The sequence below is a fragment of the Microdochium trichocladiopsis genome, assembly GCF_020744255.1.
Source record: "Microdochium trichocladiopsis strain MPI-CAGE-CH-0230 chromosome Unknown B0I36scaffold_12, whole genome shotgun sequence".
Lineage (NCBI taxonomy): Eukaryota > Fungi > Ascomycota > Sordariomycetes > Xylariales > Microdochiaceae > Microdochium > Microdochium trichocladiopsis.
The window spans coordinates 1122239-1145658 of record NW_025763555.1 but is presented as its reverse complement, the minus strand read 5'-3'; the positions used below and the strand labels follow the sequence as shown (position 1 = coordinate 1145658).

Here is a 23420-nt window from a genome sequence, read left to right as displayed (position 1 = left end):
TACATCCACACTTTCGAGACTTCCGTCGTCGAAGTCCTGCGCCTTGACTAGGGGCTGGTTCTCCGAATCGATCGCATTGAAAAGTGTACCGGATCCTCCGACCCTTATATGAATGTGCATTTCGTCGAACAATACCGAAGCCATTAGCCTTCGCGAAAGTATTCACCCACTCGAACAGGACTTCGGCTGACGGCGCTGGGTCGCCTGGGATAGCTGGGTTCGGGATCCCGTCAGGGACAGGCGATGACGAGAGGTCGGGCAAGGGCGGTGAAGCTATAGTCGGAGAGTGCCTGTCTCGGGGAGGCGAGTAGGGCGGAGGTGATTCGAGTGCATCTGAACTAAGCGGCGAGTAACCCCATCTCTCACGCCATTGGCGGACTTGTTCGTATGACCGGACGAGCTCGAGGGTTAGTCTCCGGTGTGTCCCAATCACCTCGCGTACTAGCTTGAGAACAGAATGAAACTCGGCCTTGGTGGGAGAGGGATGCTCTTGTACTGATTGCGGTGGAGAGGAGCGAGGTAGTTGGTCCGTTTCTGGGCCTGGTATAGGGATTCTAACTCGTTGGGACCGTCTTCCTTGGGATGGGAAATCGTTCGAAAGGTGAATCTCTTGATCGAATCGTAGCCCCCATGGTGGCTCGTTCAGCCCGCGCGATCCACGGGGCCGTGGCGCGGTCGTCAACGTCTCTGGATATGAGGCGAAAAGATTATAGAGTGCTTCATCGTCGCCGACGCCGTAGTGTCGGCCAATGCTCGTGCCTGTGCTATTAGAGGAAGGTGGTCTTGAACTATCAGATTGGTCCTGCCGCTGTCGTTTTCGAGGCCGGAATTGATAGCTTCGTCGTCGTTGGTTGCTTAGGGAGCTAGATGGAGACTCGGGCTGGGACATGACGGCCTCGATCGCGATAGGGAGTGTCGCACGCACGGTGAGAAGATGAGTAAAAGAGTACTTGATTCGACTATGAAAGAAGGAAAGAAGGGTCTCATTTCGGGCAGAAAGTAAAGACCTGCTTTGCGATGCCGATTCTAGATGAGGCTGTTGGCGTGATCTGATACAGCCTGTGTTCGAGTTTTGGTCTCAGCAGGGGTCCAACACACCTCACTCCAGCCCTGTGACCTTAACAAATACCGTATCTTTCGCGAAAATCATTCTAAGTAGGCTCGACATGCGGCAAAGAGGTAATTAGTGTAGTAGCTAGCTGGTGAAGAGCTTCCATAAGGCGCGTCGATCGTTGCGGTGGAGAGGTAAGCCCGAGGTACAACGGGCGCTGTTGGCAGAATCTAAATGCACTAACAAAAAGGGATGGACCAATCAAAGGCCGTAAAAGCGACGCCTGTATAAGAGAATTGACGCCGGTGTAGCCATTCGTTCACGCCGGTGTAGCAATTGCCTACCTTTAACCCTACTTGCCGCTACCTGTACATACGCGTTCTGCTAATACCTCCTGAGGGAATACGGAATACGCGATATTGGAGGAAATAGCTATATAGGTAATTCCTCGTGCCTAGTACCTCTCTACTGTCGTATACCTGCTATCCTAGAGCATATACCTGCTATCCTAGAGCATATACCTGCTATCCTAGAGCATACACTTGCGTCCGTCTTTTGCGCGTACTCGATGATCGCTCATTTTTGCAATTCGTTTATCAGTTCTCTTTTTTTTCCTTTTTTTTTTCTTTTTTTTGAGACTTCGAGGGCTCTTGAGAGTTGTCTCTTTGACCTTCAAGCTATACAGCGTTCACTGATGTCGCAACCTGAGCCTATAACACTCAACCAGCAGCATCCGTCCAAGCCGAGCCATCATTTATTTCACATGGGACTGTCCCTGCTTCACGAGCATTTATCGCTCGGGTCTCCTCGCACAGCAGCAACCATGGAGTACTGGTCCCCAGCCCTAGCCCAGACGATCGTGCGGTCCTGTATCGCGGTGTTCTCGATACGCTCGGGCTCTTGTATATCTTTGTCGGTGCCAAGACCAGTCTGATAGTTGGTGGAGAAACCCTACGAGAAGACATAGCCCTGCTTGCCAATGGCGAAACTCGTGTCTGTGCTAACGGCGATAAAGGTCGTGGCGATGTCTAATTCCCGAGAGGGATCTGTCAGCTCTGGGCGACGCATGGATGGCGATGGTATGTTATGGTGTTGGCTGTGGATACAATTGCAGCGACTGAATGTATACAGACCTTTGATTATGGTAGGCCTGAAAAGAATCTGCGGCTGCGCGCGCTTGTTGTAGATCGTGTTCTCCTTGTTTAACGCTGCTCCGGATATACCGACTTGGTGGCCGTCGACTCGGCCCTAGGACAGCAGCTCGTGCTTGTTCGTGCAGGCAATGGTGTGATGTTTACTACCCGCGATGTGCCTTACGCGGTAGTCCGCGAGTGTCTCGACTCTCGTGGGGACCGGGATCGTCGCGTGGTCGCTGCCGTTGCCAAAGTGGCCTGTCTGGGCGTAGTTGTTTAGACCCTAGCCGAACACGCCGCTATGGTTGTCGATGAAGAAGCTGTGATACGAGCCTGTAGCTATGTCGACGGCATGCTGGCCCCGTGGGAAACGGTAGCAAGACTCGGGCTGCAGGCCAGCCTTGACGCCATCTGTGCGACGGGCGGGCATCCGCCGGCCGAGCTGAGACTGCCCGCCGGCGCCCTAGGTCCACACCTTGCCAGCCTCGTCGAGAGCGAGGACGTGATTCGCACTGCAGGACAGCTTCTTGATGCGTCTGACGGGGATGAGAGCAGGTGTCGGCTGCGTGTCGACCGAGGGACTGAACCCGATCACGCCATCGGCGCCGCGGAACGTGCCCCAGCCGTATACGTCGCCTTCGTCGGTGACCGCGAAGGAGGCAGAATCCGTGGCGTCTACCTGCGTGAAGATTGAGTCCTTGGGAATTACGCTGTAATCGATCTCCCCCGGCGTGCTCTCCCTGGGGTTGATGTTCTTATAGTCCTCGCTACCGCCTGCCTCGTCGTCCTCCTCGTCGATATTGCCCGTGCCTCTAGACCAGGTCGTGTCCCGCGCGAGGGCCTTGTTGTCGTTGATTCCCTACGTCAAGATCTTGTTGTCGTGCGTGAGAGCAACGACGTGTATCCTACTGCACGCGACTTGCGTTACACCTGCCTCTCGCAAGGTGCGGTTGATGCGCGGCCGCCTGACGCTGGTGGGCTTGAGCTTGCCGTCGTACTTGGCGCTGCCGAGGCCCAGCTCGCCGAAGGACGCCCTCCCCGAAGACGAAGACGTCGAGCTTGGTGTGTGGTGCCTCGTTGATGATGGGCCTGCGACCTGCGCGGCGGGATGAGGAGGAGGTCGTGGCCGGGATGTCCCTCGTGGTTTTGGTTAGTCGCGCCCCCTTGGCCGTTCTGCCGGCGGATTCCTGGCTCGCGACAGCTTCGTCTAGATATTTGTCGTCGTCGTTCTCGTCGTCCTCGCCCCCTACCCGGGAGCTGCTCTCCTGCCTGCATTCGAGCGCCTTTGCGATGGCCTCGAGAGCTCCCCACTGCTGGGCGTTGAACTGTACTCGGTGCTACTTCCTTGCCTCTGTACGGCCGAGCCAGTACGCCCGTACGCAGGAGCATAGATAGCGCCGCCAGTAGCTGTGGTACTTCTCTGTCGTCTTGATCTCCTGCTTCATTCTGAACGGTTCTGCTGCTGGCCGGTTCGCGTCGCGGCTTCCAAGCCAGGAGAGCGTTTCGACGGGTACCTGGCCTATCCGCCGGCTGCAGCGCGCGATCTCACGGTCGAAGCTCTGCACCGGTCGATCTCCCGGTCGAAGCTCTGGCCTAGCCGTACCAGCGCCGATTCCGAAGCCTCTCTCTCCTTCCGTACCGCCTGGCTTAGCTTAGCTAGCTCCTTCGTCGATAAACCTGGCTGGGCGGCGCGCCGTAGTTCCGCCATGTCCTTGCCGGCCAGATGCGCGGCCCAGCCCATCTGGCGGACCCATGGCGACTCAAAGTCGACGCCGGGCTCGTAGTCGACCTTCCGGGCCCGCTCGGCGTCCTCGGTAGCGATCTGAGCCTCGTACGCTACTAGATCGGCCTCTATATCGGCCTCCCATTTCGGACCTGGGCCTGGCTCTACTGCGGGTACCGGCTTGGGCGCCTTCTCGAGCCTGTCTTGGTGCGGTATCGGAGCGTCGACCACCCAGTATCGTGTAAGCTGTCTGGCTGACGAGAACGACTGAAGTGCTACGTCCTCCCAGCTACTGGGACCGTCGTGCCCCTGCTGTCCAGCTTGCTCTGTAGACCAGTGCTGCGGCCCGGCGTTCATGATTTTCTGGCCAGGTAATGTGAATATTTGCTGATTTCCGATCCCGAATATCTATCAAGCTCCGGTTACTAGCCAGTTCGACAAGCTCGCCGAGTTCTGGGACCTCGACAGCGGCAACTGGTGGGTTAGCGGCACCCCGCCGGCGGTCCCATACGGCGGTGACTGCCCAGCTCGCGAACGCCTTCCGCAAGCGCCCGCCATGCTAGGCCGCTTCGACCAGTTCGAGTTCAAGGTCAGGACTATGATTGTCGAGGGAGACCGGGTGGTGGTCGAGGGGAACCCGAAGGGCGATGGGCCGCGGGGGCTGAGGTATCGCAATGATGTGGTTATGGTGATTACGCTCAAGGATGGCAAGATTGTGGAAAAGCGGGAATATCTGGACCATGAGAATGTGAGGCTTTCATTCGTGGAGAGGGAATAAGGAGGGGCAGACTGGGATGAAGAGGCATGATATGGTATGTTTCGAGGATGACTGGCCATGGGAATGAGCCTGACGACAAGTTTTGGCAAATGAAAGCTAGTAGGCACCGCTGTGCGATTTTGCCGGCGTAACCTCGAGTTTCTCATGCTGACTTACAACGGCGTGTGAATATACCCCACGAAGACATGGGGTCCCAGCAGCGCGGAATCAAGCCGAAGCAACATTTATCATCCATCAGGTTCCATCCCATAGGCCGACAGATAATAACATCGCGTATCAACAGTGAACATGAATGTATGTGGAATGGCGGTGCTGAGGCAGTGGATGTACTCCTCGATGAGCTTTCTGTTATCAGGGGTGCTTGTAGCCATGTTGAATTTCTGGCCAAAGGCGTCGTTGTTGATGGTTGTAGTGCTAATTGCGAAATATTATCCCCATTGTAAATGAAAGCACTCTTATGCTCAGTCATGAGTATAGAAAGAAATCCCGCAAGTGTGACTCATTCTGGCTTATCCGTGCCAAGAAAGGTGGGCAGCTCGGTCAGCTTACATATTTCGGGGACTGGATGGATCACCCCGAGGCAAGCATAATGGCGGTGAAGCTCATAACGCCTTGACAGTACACGCCATCACTGAACTGCCTCCGACGCTGGTCGTTCATTACGAGAGTTGGCTTGCGGGCCTTGCGCGAAAGTAACGGCTGCTCGGCATCCAGTACATGGCATAGTGTCTACACCCAGCGTTGACGCTGAGTCTAGGGCTACCGAGTCTTGTCAAGACGACTCGTACATGATTCGATGCTCGCTGGAATCGTCGCCTCCATAAGCAATGCCTATCGCGCCAACATTGGCAGATTTGTCGACCACCACGGTGTCGAAAGGCAGCTTCCCATCCCCTCGCCGACCCTCGAGCGAGCCCGTCTCGGGCCGCGGCGCCTCCGCCTTGTCGATGCTATGCAGGATGTAGCTGTCGGTACGCCCGCGGCTGCTCCAGTGGCGTGTCGTCCTGCCCGCACCGCTGCCAGCCGCCGCCGCCGCCGTCGCTATCGCCCTGCCGTGCTGGTCTGAACCGTCGCTGGCGTCGCGCCACTGTTCTTCGAGCCGCCGAACAGCCGGCGCGCGAGTCCCGGCATGTGGTGCCGCACAAAGGGCTTCAGCATCGCCAGCGAGTTGCAGATGACGCCCACGTTGATCTCCAGGATGGTCCATGTCGCCATAGTACACTGGCTCCAGGTGACGTCGGGGTCGTCGACGAAAGCCTGGATGTAGGCGGTGCGGATGAGCGGGAACACGACGCAGCTGTGCAAGATGGACCCGGATGTTAGCGGGACATGGCTCTTCAGTAGCGGTCGGGGAAGAAACAGGGGCGCAAGAGCCGTTATACAAGTAGACTTACGCAGAACTCAAAGTTAGCAGCGCGCCTACGGTTAGCTTCTTCCTCGTGGGCATGTTGAGCCGCATCGTCATGTATATGGGCATCGCGATGATGAAGAGATCGGTCATGATGCTGGTCCCCGTCTGCGCAAAGCCGATATTGTTGACGCACGTGATGTCGCCCTTGAGCGGGTTGCACCGGTCGATGAAGAGGCCCGTGTACACGAGCGTGGGAACGACGGTGAAGACGGCCACACACAGGCAGAACCGAAAGACCATTTCGGGGTCGACCTGGTGATAGAGGATGAGCACCGAGAGCTTGACGCAAGTGAGCGGCCTGGTTTTATACAAAGTGTAGTATGTGGCCGTTGCACTGGGGGACTAGTGTTTGGATAGACGGCGTACCACATGTATATGATTGCGAGCGGCGTGATCGAGTCGAGATAGCTCGCTAGCTGCTGGTAGTTGACGTCCCATATGTGTCTGCCAAAGCCTGCGGGAAATGCTAAATGCCCAGAACCCACGGATGAGCAACTTCTCGCATCGCAGCAGGTAATTCCAGACGAATGATTGGTGCACACCTTGAGCAATTAACAAGAAGAAGACGCCAGCCAAAGCCCATGACGAGACGAGAAACACTACGAGGTGTCAGCAAAATGGTCACCGGCTGAATACCACAAAGTGCGGCTGCAGTCAACTCACAAGCGTCCCAGTATAGTTTCTTGACCACGAAGATGCTGGTATATAACCTCAGGCACATGAGAAGCGTGACAATGGTGTATGTGACGCCGAGAATGATAGACAGGTGGAGCTGACGAGACGAGATGCTGTAGAAGTCCGGCGTGACCCCGGGCCGGGCCGGGGCGATTGGAGCAAGAGGATCCATTGATGCCCGTGCCGGTGCTTGTTCCTGTGCCTGCTCAGGGCAAGAGAAGCAGGACCAACCGCAGAGGCGTCCGTGGCGGCGAGGGCTTTGCGGTGTGCTGACCTCCTCCTGGAGGTTGAACCAGAAGCAGAAACGGGCCTGCCAGAGTCCAGGGCAGAGGTTCTATAAACGCAGACATGAGTCGAGGCAGGAGACAGAGCCACACTAGACGATCCTGATTGAGGCTGTCTCCGTCCCGTGTTGACCACTACAATATGTCGATCAAGGGTCTGTGCGAGCCAGCCGCATACGCCGCGCGTCGATACCTACCTTGATCGCGGATGGCATTGGATGATTTGACCCGTTTCCAGCCGCACTCCGGGGACAGACGGATAAGTTCCACGGCCGGGGTTTGTATGCATGCGCTCGGGACGCCACACTTGGTTATGCTGGCGGTGCCGTCTCATGGCAGAAAAGGGCCAAAGTCATGATCGCCAGCGCCTGTTCCGTGAAACGAATATAGGATCCTGCAAGCCCGAAGTCGAGTTGCTGTCGTTAGTCTGCTCCCGCGCCTCTAGCTTCAGAAAGTATACTCGTACAGCTGACTAGTCTCTTTCCCCGGCAAGGCCGCAGCCATCTAGGCCCTCTCCAGACACCAGCATCGCTCGCCTGTAAGCACTCTGTGGCGGCGGTCGTGCGCGCTTTGTCCGCAAATAGTCCGCTCTCTACGATTAGGTTCGAAGGGCAGACGGCAAGCAACTTTGAGAAGCGGAACCAGAGCAGATGCTCGTGCCAATGGCGATACGCTCGACGCTATCTCGGCTGTGTCTGAGGACTGAAGCCGTCGGATGCTGTCACGGGGCCTCCTTACCTGATTTGTGCTTGTGTGTGCTCCTGCCGAGGTTTCTCGTTTCCTGGGCCCCAAACTTTGTGCCTGTCAGGTACAGCAGAAACACTGGGGCATGATGGCAGCACTTCTCGGCCGAGCCGGGTCTTGTCTCTCTGATGGTAACGGCAGACACGGCATGGTCGACAATGCCGGCTGACGCGAAGCCCTAACGCTCCGTCTTCTGTCCCGCCGTATGTCAAGACCCCTGGATTTGCAGGGATCCTGCCGTCATCTCAAGCTTGCCAGCCCTCGCGTCCGCGGAGCGCAACCCGCGGAGCTTGTTGGAGCACTTACCTCTAAGGTGTGCCGGGCTCCCCCATTGTGCTAGCCTGCACCTGACGGCGATAACCGCAGTGATTGGAAGCCCTTCCTCCTCTGGGGTGTTCAAGGTACGGACTGTTACGAATGCGAGCATGCTGATTATTCGACATGGACCCCCTGCCCGCTGAGAACGTTAAACTCTCGCATCCGAGTCGGGACCGGTAGCCGGGCAGGGAGCTGAACCAAGTCGAACAAGATGACACTACCACATCCTGGCAGGAAGCATAGCACAGTCAGAACCAATCTACGGGTAGGAAACCTGAGAGCTTGGCCCAACGAACATCGATGGATGGCTCATGTCACTGCCCCGCGGGCTTGTCCCGCCGTTGCACAGACCTCTTCCCCCTGCCTCGGCTCTCGCCCAGTGTACGTCCATTGGAGTGGTCGCTCGTGGTAAAAGGTGAGGACCCATGGCCATGGGTCTCATGGCGACAGATGTCCGGGACGGGCCGGATCCCCGGCCCTCCAACTCTGACATTTCATCTACTGATTGGATTATCAGCTCGACCCTCGCGACAACCAAGACCCGCGCGAGTCAGGTCATCGCAGCCATTGGGCTGCACGGAGCATGCTCTTGCCCGGGTTCAGACTGAAAAGGACGAAGTATTGCCGGAGTTCAACTCGATACAAGGTCCGTGTACATCTATCATTCTACCCGGGAGATGTCGAGAACATGCACCCACTCTCCGAGGACATGTTCGGGACAAAACGTGACCCTAACTTTCGATGACCCCAGCTCAATCAGAGGCGGCGTGATATTGGACTGCCACGCGCCATTCCCATCCAGGTAGAATCCGACCTGCAGATCGTCGCCCGTGGTAGTCAGCCGTGCGTCGTCAATCGCTGTGCTCGTCGAGCCAGGGGGCACCACGACCGATGATGCCTTGATGCCAACATGATACCGGGGGAGCTTGATCAGATTGTGGGATTGAAGGTCGAGGACAATCACAAGCAGTCTGTGCCCGCTGAGCGTGTCAAGCACAGCCCGACTATCGTTGAAGACCAATATGCGGCGCTGTCGCTTGCTCCGGTCATTGATCAGGGGCTCAAACACCTGCTGGTGTGGTCTCCATGCTTCCTCGGGGTCAGCACCGGCGATCAGAAGCTCTGACGGGTGGGATCGTAGCCATATTCGTGGCAGCTTCTGCATTGTGCTCATGCCGCGTCCCTTACCGGATGACAACTGGATATCGTCCAGCAGATGGAACTTCTGCTTGAGAGGGCCCTGCAGTGCCTCGAGTAATACATCTCGACCAAGGGTAAGGTAGCGGAGAAGAGTCCGTTGATAAACAGGAATGGCCCGGGATGACTGCGAGATGTGCAGCAAGTGGCCGTCGTGAGTCCGGGCAGGCCTCATGCCAATGCCCAGGAGACCTTGAAAGTCTCCTGACCTGCGACTCGACAGCACAGCGGTTACCGTAGACGAGCCGTGGACTTGGTGGATCACGGGGGCCTCGACCAGCAAGCCCAGGGGCGTGATGACCGTGTTGTCGAGCTCGAATGCCCAGGACGACAGGAAGTGGACAACGTCCCGCGCGTCGCGGAAACAGGCAGGTGAGTGTGCCAGCGCCGACAGGCCATGGTGAAGTGCGTACGTAGACTGCGACCACGATTTGGCGTCGTGGGGCGCTGGGCTCCAGGCCAGGATGGAGTCGTCTGCGTGGCGCCGTATGATCTCTTCTTGCAGCCGGCGGAACGCACTAGCACCTCCTTCGCCGTATAGAGGCGCCATGTTGATGTCGAATATGCCAAAGAGAGAGTAGGATATATCCTCTTCGCGCGTCGCCTCCCTGTTTGCTGCCCATGACATCTTCTGCGCCACGCTGGCATTCTTGTAACCCTCGGAATACTGGAGTACTTCGACGGGAATACCAGTCAGCTCGTTCAGTGCATACGTCCATGTCGGGTCGTTCTTGCGGCCGAGCCACGTCCATTCGCGCGAGTAGAAGTGTACGGAGATTGCGGCGATGAGCTCCTGAAGCGTCCAACTTCTCAGGAACCATCGGCTGCGATTGAGCTGATGGCGAATATCTTGTAAGTGGATAGGCGAATGGTCTGCGGGCCCGTCAGAGCCACTTGGGTGGCGCTCAAATGTTGACACGTCGCTTAGATAGACGTAGCAGATGCTCGCCTTGCGATACCACGTAAACATGGAGTTGATTGCCTCGGAGAGCTCCGCGCTGGACGACTTGTCGATGCAGCAGCTGTCTATCCAGATGTACCTGTGGCATTCATCCCTTGCAAGCTTGACTGCGCCCCGGAACTTGGCGTAGCCTTTCCTTTCATGCGCGCGGCCTTTTTCAAAGTCCTGGAAGAGGACCTCGTCCTCCTCCCATGTGTGCGACAGGATCGCGTAGCGACTTGGAGGGCTCACGAGCTGGATGAGTTGCTCTGTGGCTGTGTCAACGAGGCGCATCTTCGTTGCAAGAGGTACTGCAAGTCCTTTCGTGTGGCTGTCGAGGTCCTTGGTCCCCTCAGAGGCAGGCAGTGGAAGAGGTGCAACGAGATCTCCCTCTCCCGCCATTCAGGCTGTGCTGCCGGCATGATGCATAAGCAGGGGCTAGCTGACACAATCCAGTTTCGTGCCTAACCAACATTTGCTGACCCCTCTTTTTGCTACGCGCGAGCGTTTCTTTCGCTCCTTTTTATAGGGAATGCTCAGTGAGCAGCTCAACTCGACATCTACCAGCAGTGTGTTGCAGATTCATTAGACGCAAAATGGCGGACAGAGCTGGTCTCGCCCTGGGCGCCATATCGCCCGGCGTCGACGTCTTCAAGGGCCTCATCACCTATCTGGATGCACTCAGAAGCCACACGGACGAATTGCAAGCGCTGTCAAGACGCACTCAGACCCTGCTCATCACCCTCAAGCTTCTCGGCAGGACTGTTCGATCCTAAGTGCCACAGCTTTAGATGCCAGCTCCACCAGGAACGTTTCTTTGTTGTTGTTGACGATCGCAAAAAGCATAAAGTTCTGCAATGAAGACTTCAACGTCGCACAAGTTATAATGGAGAAGCACGCTATTAACGCAGTCTCGGGCCCTGGATTTCACGAACGCTGTCGCGGTGGCTACAAGGCGCTGACGCACGGCTTCCAAAGCGGTCAAGGAGCTGAAATAGAGCAGCGTATCGTCAACGTCAACTCGATCCTTCTCTTGACGTTGCAGAACATTGAAATCAAGGAATCCCTCGTGCTCGACTTGTTCCTGAGTCCGGAATTGGCTTGGTACATGGCGAAAAGTTCATGGGTATGCTCATGCCGTGCTTTGGGCGAAGATGTCGAGCACCGACCAGACGTTGTCCAGCAACGGCTCAGACAATGCAGAGATCTGGGCTACACTGCACTCGCTGCGAGCAGCCATGATGGCAACTGAGAACTAGAGCCCTTGGGGGAGGGGGTCGGGTCTTAATGCACTAGTAGGAGGTGGAGGATATAATGTCCTAATTGATTACGCACTGCGAGTGGAGTGAGTCGGTGTGGTCTGCTTACTCGGAGCCAGCGTCGCTGGTGGGGGTCGCGGCGGCACAGAGTTCAGTGACCAGGTCCGAGACGACGACGACCTAAGGCAGCGAGCACGCGCGATATCGCGGCGAGTCCGAATGTACAGAGCGGGGAGTCGCCCGCCGGCCAGATATGTCGTGTTCCACCGCCGAAATGGACTTGAGCTCGTCTGCCAGCCAGGCATACTCACGGCACGCGCTTGCGTTACGGCGCCGGAAGATCATGGTCTGACGTTGTGAATCAGCCATCCTTTTCGACGTCTAGTATGGTTTGGCGGCAGGTGTTAGCGCAAGATGAGACGGTTATCGATAAGAAGCAACCTCTGGTCATGATGATGGTCACCTCGCGCGCTACACACCCGAGTTGCATTTGTATTATATCAGGGAGGCCTTAGTGCTCCGCCAACTGCCTGTAAAAGTGGAGGCCTTGTGAGCTATGTGGCAGCCTCGAAGGTTAGCCATACCGCCCCACAAGTGGGGAGCTTGACGGTTACCATGGCAACGCCCACAATTGCACTTTACTTAGTACATCGTAATCGATTCTCACTGGAAAGCTCTCAAACAACAGAACAGACACACCTGTCCACGCGCATGAGTATGACTGACTCTCAAGGTCTGCCCTCGTCCGCCTTGGTTCAGGAATGGCTCAAGACGACATTCGACATGCCCGCCCACGACCCAACCCAAAACACGGCGCTGGACCTGCGCCCGCACCGCCGAACTCCCAGCCCGACGAAGCGGAAGCGCATCGAGACCGACGGCACCAGCGAGAATGAACATAGAGAGGATGACATGGTCGGCCAGCGTTACGGCGAGACTCCACGAGGCTCTGTGCCGACCGCTTTCGTGGCAGCGGCCGCCAGCAGCAGTAGGACTACAAGGGAAAGTGACGACGTCTTCAGCACCATCTCGTCGAACTCAATTCTATCGGGCAGCTCAGCAACCAGCACCACATCATCGCGCGCATCATCACCGATCAAGCGTGAACGAGGGATGCGTTACGCTGATGACCTCCCTCTGCTTCGAAGGTCGCTAAAGGATCCACGATTGCCTGCACGCCTCGGGCCGCTTTTGAAGGATGTACGAGCCGTATCGACGAAGAAACATATCATGCCATTGGCCTTAAAAGAGGAGATCGAGGCTCTTTACTCGCCATTCGAAGCTATCAGCGACGACATGTTCTTTGGTGGTGAGGACGACGAGGACGAAAGCGAGGATGGCCACAACCAATCCAAGGTTGTCAAAGTTAATGACGATCATGTCAAGCGTCATCGAGATCGGTTATGGCAATTGGGGCGTATCTGCGACGGTACAGAGGAGTGCAGCGATCCGAGCCGGCAGACGTTCGAGGTCGAGTGGAACGACGTGGTGCACTCGCCTATGCTCCGGCTCGCCTGCCGCCAACAATCGTCACTGCGCTGTCGGAACCTGACGTCGGTGCAAGTTGACGGCCGCTACGGCGATGCCGCGAGAACGGTTAGAAGGGGCGGTGGCGGAGCAGCGACAGCAACTCTATGCGACTGTCGCATTGACTTCGGGATCTTCCTCGCGCCACCCGAGAACTCAGACCTGCAGTATCGTATCTTCGATCTGATGTCGCGCGATGTCGATCAGGTTCGGCAGCTCAACCACCTCAATGCCTTCGAGCCGGACTGGCCCCTTGCCGTTAGTGTCGAGACTAAGCGTCTCGCTCCTGGTGTTGAAAAGGCTTCAGGTCAATTGGCTAGCTATGGTCGGGCCCAGCTACGCTTGATGCAGCAGTTTCCAGATCCGCAGGTAGAAGAAACGAGGGAGAAAGAGCCTGCTGAGAGAGGGATTAGGGGAGGCTCAGAAACGATTCTGCCGCAGCTCAAAGTCGTCAGCGCGCAGTGGGAGTTGAGTTTCATCGTCCGTGAAGGTCCCAATGCAGTAGCATATGGTCCCTTTGACTTGGGAAACACGGCCTCACTTTCGGGGTGTTATCAGGTCTTCAAATCCCTGTGCATCTTATTTAGGTGGGCGGAGCGCGAGTGCTACGATTGGTGGTTGAGACATATCTCGGTTACATGATTGAATAATGCTATTTGGATCCTCGCACGTACAATGAACGACTTGTGATTTTGCCAACAGGGAGATTTATGCTCTTCGTGATCACCATATTGGCCTAACAGAATGGCGGTTCTTCTTCCAATTTGCAACGCGAGCAAGGACTCTGAAGGTTTTACAAGCTTATTCGGCACCTCGCTCAATATTAGCACCGAACTTCAGCCTTAGCCCAAGCACACGGCGCCGCACCATGCGAGCCGTAGGAATCTTCACACGCCATGTTCATAAGATCCCGTGGCCGCGCAATAGCCCATAACGCTGAGTTCTTCCGTTGTTCGACAAAGAGCTAACTCGCAATCAGATAATATCGACGGCGTCTCGGAGCAAATCTAAAGGATAGGCTTCAGAGAGCTAGCCCTCGTCGATGATTTAAGAACCGTGCGGAGTTGTTTAACATTTTGGAACGGTTGCGCGAGCACAACGGCGGTAGTGCCATCTCGAACAACTACGCGTACGTGATCGGAACGGTTGATACTAGGATCATAGACATTAGCTGCTTGAGACGAGAATTTAACGCGATGCCCGACCACGTGTCAGTCACCATAGCAGCCCGCTTTACCAAGATGGACGTTTGGTAATCACCCCCTGGGCCAACAAGAGTAGGTTGAGAACAGATCCTAGCAACTTCTTGCAGTGTCGTACCTTTTGTCCTGTATCGCTCACGGAAATGCAAGATAGTGTGACAGAGCAGGGTAGATTGGCACATGAACAAGGCATTCCGCATAACGTAATCCACGGGTAAGCGGGTCACACGGGTGAACGGGTCACCTTCCAGTAACTCGTACGACAATATATAAGACAATTTAACCACAACGCCTTAAATCAATTCAAACTATTCAGAATCCTCTTCTTCAGAGGCAGATACAACTTTCTGACACGTACGAGCATTATGACCGGGCTCGCCGCAGACGCCACATCGTCGCGCGCGCGTTTCGGGCCTCCTCGTACGACCACTATTCTGACTCGTTTCCGCTATTAACTGCTGCGTCGCATCGATTTGAGCCTTCAAATCCTTTGCCTGATCAATCGTGAGGGACCCTCCTTTCTGTAGCTGCTTTCTTTTCGTACGACGACGGCGGCTGAGGCGGTCATTTGCATCTCGAAGTTCGGCGAGCTCTTGGCGCATAAGGTCCTGCTCGTGTACCATCATTATAACTCCTTTTCTCAGCTGCCGTAGGCTCTCAACAATGGACGACGGTGAGCTATTCTGGTGTCGTACGATGCGATTTTCAATATACTTCGTCTGCGATTCGGTCTCAATTAGGTTGTTCGGCGTCTTTGAAACCCATGGGGGTGGTAGTCCAGCAGAGGAACCTGGTGGTGTCGGCGTATGAAACTTCATATCTAGCTGCGAAATCACATAATTCGGGTCGTACGGTACTAGGCCTGTCGCTCTGAAGCCTGCCTGGATGTTTGATTTGGTCATTGCAGCGTCGTACGCCTTATAAAAGGCTGGGAGGAAGTCCTCCTTTGAAACGTGGGTTACGTGCGCCCGCATTAGACCTTCGATTTCTTTACCGTACGCCCGTTTCAGAGGTCCAAAACACCCAACATCGAGAGGCTGGAGCTTATGCGACGAATGAGCAGGCATACAGAGCGTGACAATATTCTGTTCCTTGCAGTAGAGCTCGAAATCGACGGAATGGTGGCTCTCGTGGCCGTCGAGGATAAGGAGGCGGTGGGTACCCTTCGTACGACTCTTTGTATGGAAATCAAAGTGTTTTACCCATTCTAGGCCTCTCTCGTTCGTCGTCCAACCGTTTTCTGAAAGCGCGATTACCCAGTCGGCCGGTAGAGGGCTATTCGCGGTCCAGGAGTCGAGGTGGACCTTCCCGGCGAAGATAATGTATGGCGGGATTGAATAGCCGTACGACGCGATACCCTGGATTACTGTAACCCATTCCTGATTGCCTTGTTGTACGGCTCTTGGCCTCCCGCGTCGATCGGAGGTCGTAACGACAGTTTCGGCGGAGATCTTGCCCATCGCGAAGCCCGTTTCGTCGAAGTTGTAGATATCGTCATCGTGGATCCCGTATTTCGCGATTATGTTTCGTACGAGCTCAAACCACGCGCGATACGCGTCCGGATCCTCGCAAAGGACCCTCTGGTAATCGATTCTTCGATTAAAACGCGTACGGAGCTCAGGTCGTCGTCGTACGAAGGTTGAGGCCCAGTTCGTTCCAACGCGTGGCGCGTCGCGTACGCGGAGGAGTCGATCCGCCATTTCTCGAACACCACTTAACCGCGGTGGAAATGAACGCGAATCTAGGTCGAGTACGTATCGTACGATACTCTCCTCTTCGTATGAGGTTAATTTCTGGCAGGGTGGTCGGGTGTCGTGTTTCGCAGCTCGGCCGTGGTATCGTTGCTGGAGTGTCGTACGAGATACATTATAGATCTGCGCAGCCTTTCGTACGCTTAATTTTGGGTCGGATTGGAGCGCATTTAACGCTAGAACCAAATCACTTTCAATTGATTGTCGTCCCATGATTGGAGGTGGAGAAAAAGGAGAAGGAAGTGAACCTCAATTAAATTGCAGTAAAGTGACCCGTTCACCCGTGTGACCCGCTCACCCGTGGATTACGTTATTGCTTTTCATGTATTTATAGCGTAGCCTCTTTTTCACTTTCGCACATCGCATCAAGCCGACTGAACCACCACCACAATACAACATTATCTTCACCCATTTTTGTCACTCAATTCTGTGCTCGTTCGATTCGCAATGCAGTAATCAGGCGATTTCTCATAAGCAGAGGGCAATTGCACATAACACGGTGGAGTACAGTCCAGCTGCTCAGTGATGACAAGCGTGGACCCTCACTTAACTCTGCGGGCGAAGTCCGCAGAGTTACCGTCGGAGATCCCGCCGGAACCGGAGCTTAGAGGGCCTTTTGGTTGTGGTTCGGTTTGCTTTGCCACGATCAGAAAATCTCTTCTCCCCAGCACAGTAGTGTCACAATCCAGCCTTCGGGGCCAGCCAAAGACTGAGCGTTGGGGTTCCTGTCCTGTAAGCTAGGTAAAGCCTTAGCTTAGCACTGACTCTCAATTGTCATTCTCTCTCGAGGATTGGTTGTCGTGTAGATCTGCCCCTACAGGATTACGTAAGCTTGAAGAGTAGTGATCGCTTATATGCTCTGCAGGTCCGAAGCGATCGGCTAGAGGAAACGCTGTGCTTGTTCTAGAGTCGGTTGTCTTGCTACTGTGGGTATTGTGGATTTGTTGATAGATCGCATTTATTGGAAATTCTGGGAAAAAGACAGTAGCCCTGGGGTGACAAGTTAGACGTAAATCTACGGAGGAAAGGGGCTGGAACGAGACGGGGCTGCTACAGTACTGGCCTGGCGGTCTTTGTCCTCGATCACTCGTAATCCTGATTAGAACCTCATTCAATGCAGAAAGGTTAATAACGACCTTGATAGACAGCAAATATTGTTGGCTAATTGAGACAGAGATACTCCGGGCCCGCCCGGTTGTCGTATTAGAAAACGCTTATGTGAACCGTGAGGCAGGGTTTTTGGTTTATAGAAATGTTTATTCTAGGCAATCGAAATCATATATAACGCAGAAGCTTGACTAAAGTCTGGCTTCTTAACGACTACGTCAAGCTTCCCGCCCTTTCGGCAAATTTCTTTTACGCCACACTGACATCCATATACTGCCTCTCGCAGCTATGACCTGCTGGGAAAGCACGAATCCGTCATACCTCTTTGTCATACTACAGTCAGCTCGAACGTGGACGGATAGCTGTGTTCGCCCCTTTAACAGGCCACCATAGCGAACACTATATTGCTCCACTGGTAGAAAAATTGTCCAGTCCACTGTTCTGTCCTCGCCACCACATTTGGCACCACGATAGATCAAGATGTTGTTACACAAAATCTATCTGCTCTTTTCTACCGCCGCCTCTATCCTCCACAAGCGTGAAAGAACATTTGACGATGTTCGCTGCGGTTGTGGCATCAAACTTCGCAAGTCTTCCATCGACACTATCAAGGATTCGTTCGCAAAGGTCATTGATGACTATCCCGAGTTCGGCAAGATTGGAGTAGGGGAAAACTACACTTTCGTTGACCCAAGTTGGCTGGTGGAAGCTTTCGTCATCAACTACACTGAGGAGCCATTCACTTTCACGGGCGCAGACCTCAGGTCCGCATGGAAGAGGATCGGTGATGCTTGTGGCGGGGAAGATGTTCCGGGCACTGCAGGGGTTTTCGACAAAAAGCCAGGCGTCACATCTGGATTTGCTTTTGGCTACATGGAGAAGGATAGGTACGATTTTCGAGATTGGGATGGGAGCATATGGGCATCGAGCTTGAAAACATGCCCCTCAAGCACGATGATGGTTCCGATGTAGTTGCTATTTTCAGGACTATAAAGATATGACGACCCGACCAACAGGTCATAGGGCTAGGCTAGGGACAAGGGGAGGTTACGCACGCAGGACAAACACCCTAAAGTTCTTATGTGATTACCTGCTTATATCAGCACGATAGGCTATAAGGATCACTGACTACCCCGGCGATCCCGTGAGTCCTTAGGGGCACCAGTTATCGGGCTTGTGGATGCCGGTTATCTCAAGACATGACTTCAAGAATCCCACGGAGCAGCGCCAATGCGGTCGCTAATCATGATGAAGGTCAAAGGACATATAAATGGAAGATTTCATCGCCAAACAATCATTACCTTTGTGCTTCAGCGATTAATATGAGCATCATTCTCACTTATAACCTCACCTAGTGACTCAGACAACCGGAAAATCATGTTTCTTTGAAGAGACATAACAAAAACCCAGAGAATGGTAATTGAGACTCAGTATTATTGCTAAGGCTTCGCCTATCTTGCAGAATAGCAGTCCAGCTGCCCTGTCTTTGGCTGATCCTAAAGACGGGATTATGACAAGCGTGTAATAGAGTGCATTCTTGCGTGCTGTGAAACTCTACTGAACAGGGCTGGGAATGTTCGCAATATGGGGGCTCTGCCACTCATGTATCTCATCACAGCTTAGATTTACTGTACAATACAAACAGTCACCGATGCAATATATACTTTGGCGGAACATTGCTTCTTGGCCGCTAAAACAAATCATAGTAAAGAGCACAGACCCGCATGGCGGATGTAGTACGTGGCAGAAAACCTGTCTCAGCATTGAAACCCGCGTGGCCGAAATACGAAACCCTGTTCAACTAGTAGCGGAACTGCTTATAATGCCACGGCCTTACCGTCTCACTCCAGCCCGGTTTTCAGTCAATGTCACCGACCTTCGCTCCCCACGTGTTGGACGTCTACGGTGCACTCTGCCAAGTCTCGTCATTCTCTGCATGGACATATCAGATGCTTGAGCGGCTCCAGAGCACCACAGCCGAGGACGATGTTGCGGTGGTCAGGACTCTGAAATGCAAGGTTGCCAAGATCTAGCATAACATGCTCCACAAGTCGTGGCGCAGCTTTCGAAATGGTTTCGATAAGCTTTAGGACCGTGCCAGCTTTGGTGAGGGTCGGACCTGATGTTGCTTGTTGATCGAAGCTCCGATCGCCCCGATTCGAACTTGAATGCTGGGTGAGTCCCAGTGCTGAATGAGACGAAGAATCATGTCTTCGTTGTCAAAGAAGGTATCTGCCTTTGAGAAAAGGAAATCCTCGACCATTTTCGCCCCAGCAAACTGTCGCTCGGCGTCATTGGAGCCGAAATTTGTCGCTACATTAAACTTCACTTTCCGGGGCGCGCCGCATTTAGTGCAATCCCCAGCCCCCGGCACGAGCGGACGATCCGCGTTGGAATCACCACTGAATCAGGCCGGTCATGCGCCAAACCCATCGATAGCAGGCAACCACAACGGGCATGCCGTTGCTTCCATGCAATCCACACTACCCCAGACGATATTTCAGGAGTCGCGTCTGCCAGGCCTTTCATTCCTTGACCGAGACTACCACATCCCAATTGACGAGAACCCAAGTGACCAATATGACGACAACTGCTTAGTCAGTACGCTGCATCAGGCACATTTTTGCAGCCCAAGGCGGCTCCTGGTTCAACCAGAGCAAACGAGCGCGTACCATTATCAGTCGCTCAGGGACATATGCTCTGAAATCCGTGTCAATCACACCCGAAGCCGCTATTGAAATGCAAGTCTCACCCAAGCGACAAGTACCGTGGTCGCTTGACATATGTTGAAACGGCGGAGGACAGCCTGCCCCATACCCAGAGACGTAGTAGTGCTTTCTCGCGCGTTCGGGTACCCTGTTGCTATGTTGTGGGCGACCAGGTTCCTGGTATGTCTGACAGCGAATGGTTCATGAAGCACGTCACCTGGCCCGACCACATTTTCCTGGAAGCCAACGGCGTTAGACTGTCCGTACGCCGCAAGGCACACAACGCCAAGGATCTGCCGATCGATAGCGCGCGAAGCGCACTATCGGAGGAGAACCATCTGCATATATAGGTGCCGGAGACTAACAGTCGTCCAGAAGATGTGCTGAAGGACAGCCAGCCGCTTCTGGCGGTCGAGCTCGTGGAAACGTTGAGTCATTCCGCCATACTTGATTGGGTGAAGATCCACGGCATCCAGCCATATGCAAGGACGGTTGAGTTGATCGAGGAAAGACCAGCGCGCACAAAAGACAGCGATGACGACGATATCGTCATGGTCACTCATGAGATAGCCATTGACCTAGCAGATCCGTCCACCTTAGGGGTTGTCCAAATTGCGGTCCATGAGTGCTTTGATCTTGAAACATGGCTGAACTCGCGACTTGGCAAAGAAAAGACGTGCGTGTGCGGTACGTGGTCGTCGTCCTGCACAACATGTCCCAGCGAGCCATCCTTCGGGGGTCACTGGAAGTGTCCACTGTGTTCAACTGGTGCTCGACCTTACAGCTTGCGCATTGACGAATGGCTTGCTGGAGTCCGTAGCAAGCTTGAAGCATACCAAAACCTCAAGGCCAAGTTCATCCTTGTATGTGCAGACGGTACGTGGAAGATCAAAGAACTGCATTGAACTAGGAGGAGAACAGAAGCGGCGACGAAGACGGCAAGGCTGTGAATTTTGACACTGCCGCTGAGCGTACGTCCGGCAAGCCTCCTAACAGGGTACTAGCAGCAGTGATTAATGTATCAGCGTGACAGCACGCGCAGTATTAGCAGATCTAAGACTCAGAACAGTCCAAATCCTCGACTAGCGCCAAGACCTTCATTCTGTCACACTCATATATTCCTCCAGAGAGACGCTGCAAAAGATTCGGCCCAAGCACAGACCTTTCAGGGTCGCCTCTACGCATGTGGAATACTTCGACACAGAAGGTCGTCTCTCCTGATAGTATCCTGACCGAAGATATTGGCTGCGAAGGTATGTGTCGTTACAACAACGCTCCCAGACCTGCGCAGGACTCTCAATCGTCTCCTAATCGATTAGATGCGCACAGCAGCCCCTTGAATATATCTGGTTAAGCATCTTCCAGTTATGTCTCTAGCCTAGCCTCTGCATCTTGTACAACTAACGCCTGCGAATGGCGGTCCTGCCATGCTACACGGAACTCAAGAAGGCTCGAGAGCGAAGGCCGAATGTCGTACTTAGGGTCTTTTTCATCAGCTAGAGCGGACAGTCAGTTCAGCGATTTAAAGGACTCAGTTCAAAGCATCACGTAAAGTCGTACCTTCTACTTTAGTGATGTCCTTGTGGATGGCACAGTATTCCTCGAACTCCTCCAGCGTAAGGCGTGCCACAATGCATGCCTCCGGTATCCAACCCTGTACCAACCAGTGGGATGGAGTGGTATAGTGAACTCCATTGGGATTTTCCTTGCAATACGGTTTCTCACCGATTTGCTCCACAAGTTGAGTTGAACGTGCAAAGGAGATTTGGAGCTTGCGAAGATTTGCAGGAGCGATGACTACCACATGACCGCCGTGATAGACACGTTTCCGGTCTTTTCGTATGATGTTATGAATCCGCCACGGGCTGTCAGAAACGGATATGAACGGCGATCCGGCGCGCGTGTATTCGATGTGATTTATGACCTGCTTGCTGGTGTACACATCTTCTGTTTCGCGCATGGACTTCAAACCAGAGCAGAAAAGGCCGGCACCAGGCCTGAACTTAGTCTTCAACTGTCGTGTCTCATATCGGTAGAATGGTAAATATTCTTCGTACGTGTCGGTAGACGCTGAAAGGATGCGAAAGATATGTAGCTGCAGTGTATTCCTGAGTGAGAGGTTTTGGCGCTGTGTGATGTCGAGCATCGACCTCAAGAGTTGTCTTTCCTGATTGAGGTCTTCAATGCTATCCTGATTCCCATCGCGGCCTACGAACCGGGGAAGTTCTGGAGGACTCGCGGCTCTATTCGCCTCCCCTGCCGAGAGGTTTGAAAACCGACCGAGCTCTGAACTGAGAAAGTCTCCAAATCTTAACTCATCTCGGATTTCCTCAGTCAGTCCGCACACTCTGCTAAACGCGACATTCCAGCGGTGCCGATCAGCGCGAGCCTCAATGGTCTGCTCGCCGTCCTCGGCAAAACACAAGCGCTCGATATGCGATGTGTCTTGTCGTAGACCATTTCCATCGCGACGGAGGTTGCCACCTTTCATCGAAGAACGTCTCATGAGCCTGGCGTTAGTGTTTAGAAGTCGAGGTCGATTGATGTGAAAGCTGCATCTAAGGACTTGGAGTCATATTCGTGTGGTCGTGGTATGGGAAGGGAGGCGCCGGAAAAGAATCGCTAGCTATATGACTAGCATTCAATGGTTGTGCCAGGACAAGGTTACGCGGAACTCGATCTTGAGTTCACACTAACGAACTTTAAATGACACTACATTCTAACGAATTACGTCATGGAACGTAGTAGCAATAACTCTGATCAAAACTTGCGGTCGGGAGACGCAAACAGTGCTGATCTTCCGCACCTCGAAGTACTGTACCCAAGGGTTCTTTCAACGCCGTTCTATATCGCGATATGCGGCTCCCCGACCCAGTCCATCGAGATCTCTCGGGGCACATTCCCTGCCGGTGCCACCCCATGCACGACGATCCCGCCGTGGGAGACTCGCCGCGAGCACCATTTCCTGTTTTACGCCCTCCTCGTGCTGTTCCCAGGGACCAATGAACAACAACGCCGCTTGCAAGAGATGATCAACCCTCTACAACCACGCACTTGGGAGAGATCCTGCCACAGGCAGAAGCATGGTCCCCGCCTACTGTGGACAACCACTTGGTTGGTGGTGACACTCATTGGTGCCCAGCCGGACCCCCCGTTTGCAGTCGCTGGCTGGCTCTACGCGTAAACCACTCTTGCCAATGTTGCCGCCTTGCCGCCACACCGTTCGCCAACATTGCCTTAGGGGCTGTCAACGAGGTGTGGCGTGGCTTCAGAATCAGATTTGAGAGGGGACCCCCAGGCTCCGCGAGAGTTTCATGCAGCCGTGCCGATCAAGCGACCCTTGCTCTCTTTGCCTGTCTGTGCAGCTCCGGTTCCCTTCGTCGATACGCCACACGCTGCGTTTCCACGAAACAGAGCATGTATCGCCCGCATGTGTGAATGACCGTCTGAACTAATCGATAGCATGATGACGTGCCTACCCCCTGGACCAAACTCTAGCACGTGGAGCTGTTCACGGACTTGTTGCACACGCCAGGCGGTGGAACGCCATGACGTCGAGTGAGTGTGCGTACAGGGCGGCGGCGGCGGCGGCTGGAGTCGCTCACACGCAGC

At 54.3% G+C, this 23420-nt stretch overlaps 7 protein-coding genes across 7 annotated transcripts; 3 read left to right on the top strand and 4 right to left on the bottom strand.

The window, feature by feature from the left end:
- Window positions 1-1695: 1695 nt before the first annotated feature.
- On the bottom strand, window positions 1696-4468 carry B0I36DRAFT_388965 (regulator of chromosome condensation 1/beta-lactamase-inhibitor protein II). The gene is made up of 6 exons (XM_046161283.1): window positions 3734-4468; window positions 3183-3509; window positions 2660-3043; window positions 2369-2446; window positions 2185-2299; window positions 1696-2079 (listed from the first exon to the last, which is right to left on the bottom strand). Exons 1-6 carry the CDS (start codon window positions 4262-4264, stop codon window positions 2003-2005), a joined length of 1512 nt encoding a protein of 503 aa, XP_046005973.1. The 5' UTR covers window positions 4265-4468; the 3' UTR covers window positions 1696-2002.
- Window positions 4469-5726: 1258 nt separating this feature from the next.
- On the bottom strand, window positions 5727-6943 carry B0I36DRAFT_254266 (uncharacterized protein; the record flags this gene model as incomplete). The annotated part of the gene is made up of 5 exons (XM_046150809.1): window positions 5727-5982; window positions 6080-6394; window positions 6463-6562; window positions 6639-6695; window positions 6760-6943. 5 exons carry the CDS (start codon window positions 6941-6943, stop codon window positions 5727-5729), a joined length of 912 nt encoding a protein of 303 aa, XP_046005972.1.
- A 2825-nt stretch (window positions 6944-9768) lies between these two features.
- Window positions 9769-10548, bottom strand: B0I36DRAFT_254758 (heterokaryon incompatibility protein-domain-containing protein; the record flags this gene model as incomplete). Its single annotated transcript, XM_046150835.1, has 2 exons — window positions 9769-10163; window positions 10209-10548. Coding segments are annotated over 2 exons (735 nt in total), but the record flags the coding sequence as incomplete, so codon positions are not given.
- A 247-nt stretch (window positions 10549-10795) lies between these two features.
- Window positions 10796-11052, top strand: B0I36DRAFT_337409 (uncharacterized protein). The gene has a single exon (XM_046155671.1). The coding sequence runs from the start codon at window positions 10851-10853 to the stop codon at window positions 11028-11030; it is 180 nt and encodes a 59-aa protein (XP_046005970.1). The 5' UTR covers window positions 10796-10850; the 3' UTR covers window positions 11031-11052.
- A 1153-nt stretch (window positions 11053-12205) lies between these two features.
- B0I36DRAFT_337407 (uncharacterized protein) lies at window positions 12206-13741 on the top strand. The gene has a single exon (XM_046155670.1). The coding sequence runs from the start codon at window positions 12225-12227 to the stop codon at window positions 13680-13682; it is 1458 nt and encodes a 485-aa protein (XP_046005969.1). The 5' UTR covers window positions 12206-12224; the 3' UTR covers window positions 13683-13741.
- Window positions 13742-20754: 7013 nt separating this feature from the next.
- B0I36DRAFT_337383 (uncharacterized protein) lies at window positions 20755-22389 on the bottom strand. The gene is made up of 2 exons (XM_046155669.1): window positions 21369-22389; window positions 20755-21304 (listed from the first exon to the last, which is right to left on the bottom strand). Exons 1-2 carry the CDS (start codon window positions 22312-22314, stop codon window positions 21174-21176), a joined length of 1077 nt encoding a protein of 358 aa, XP_046005968.1. The 5' UTR covers window positions 22315-22389; the 3' UTR covers window positions 20755-21173.
- Window positions 22390-22542: 153 nt separating this feature from the next.
- On the top strand, window positions 22543-23128 carry B0I36DRAFT_396595 (uncharacterized protein; the record flags this gene model as incomplete). The annotated part of the gene is made up of 1 exon (XM_046161556.1): window positions 22543-23128. The coding sequence occupies one exon, from the start codon at window positions 22543-22545 to the stop codon at window positions 22990-22992; it is 450 nt and encodes a 149-aa protein (XP_046005967.1). The 3' UTR covers window positions 22993-23128.
- Between the last annotated feature and the right edge of the window lie 292 nt (window positions 23129-23420).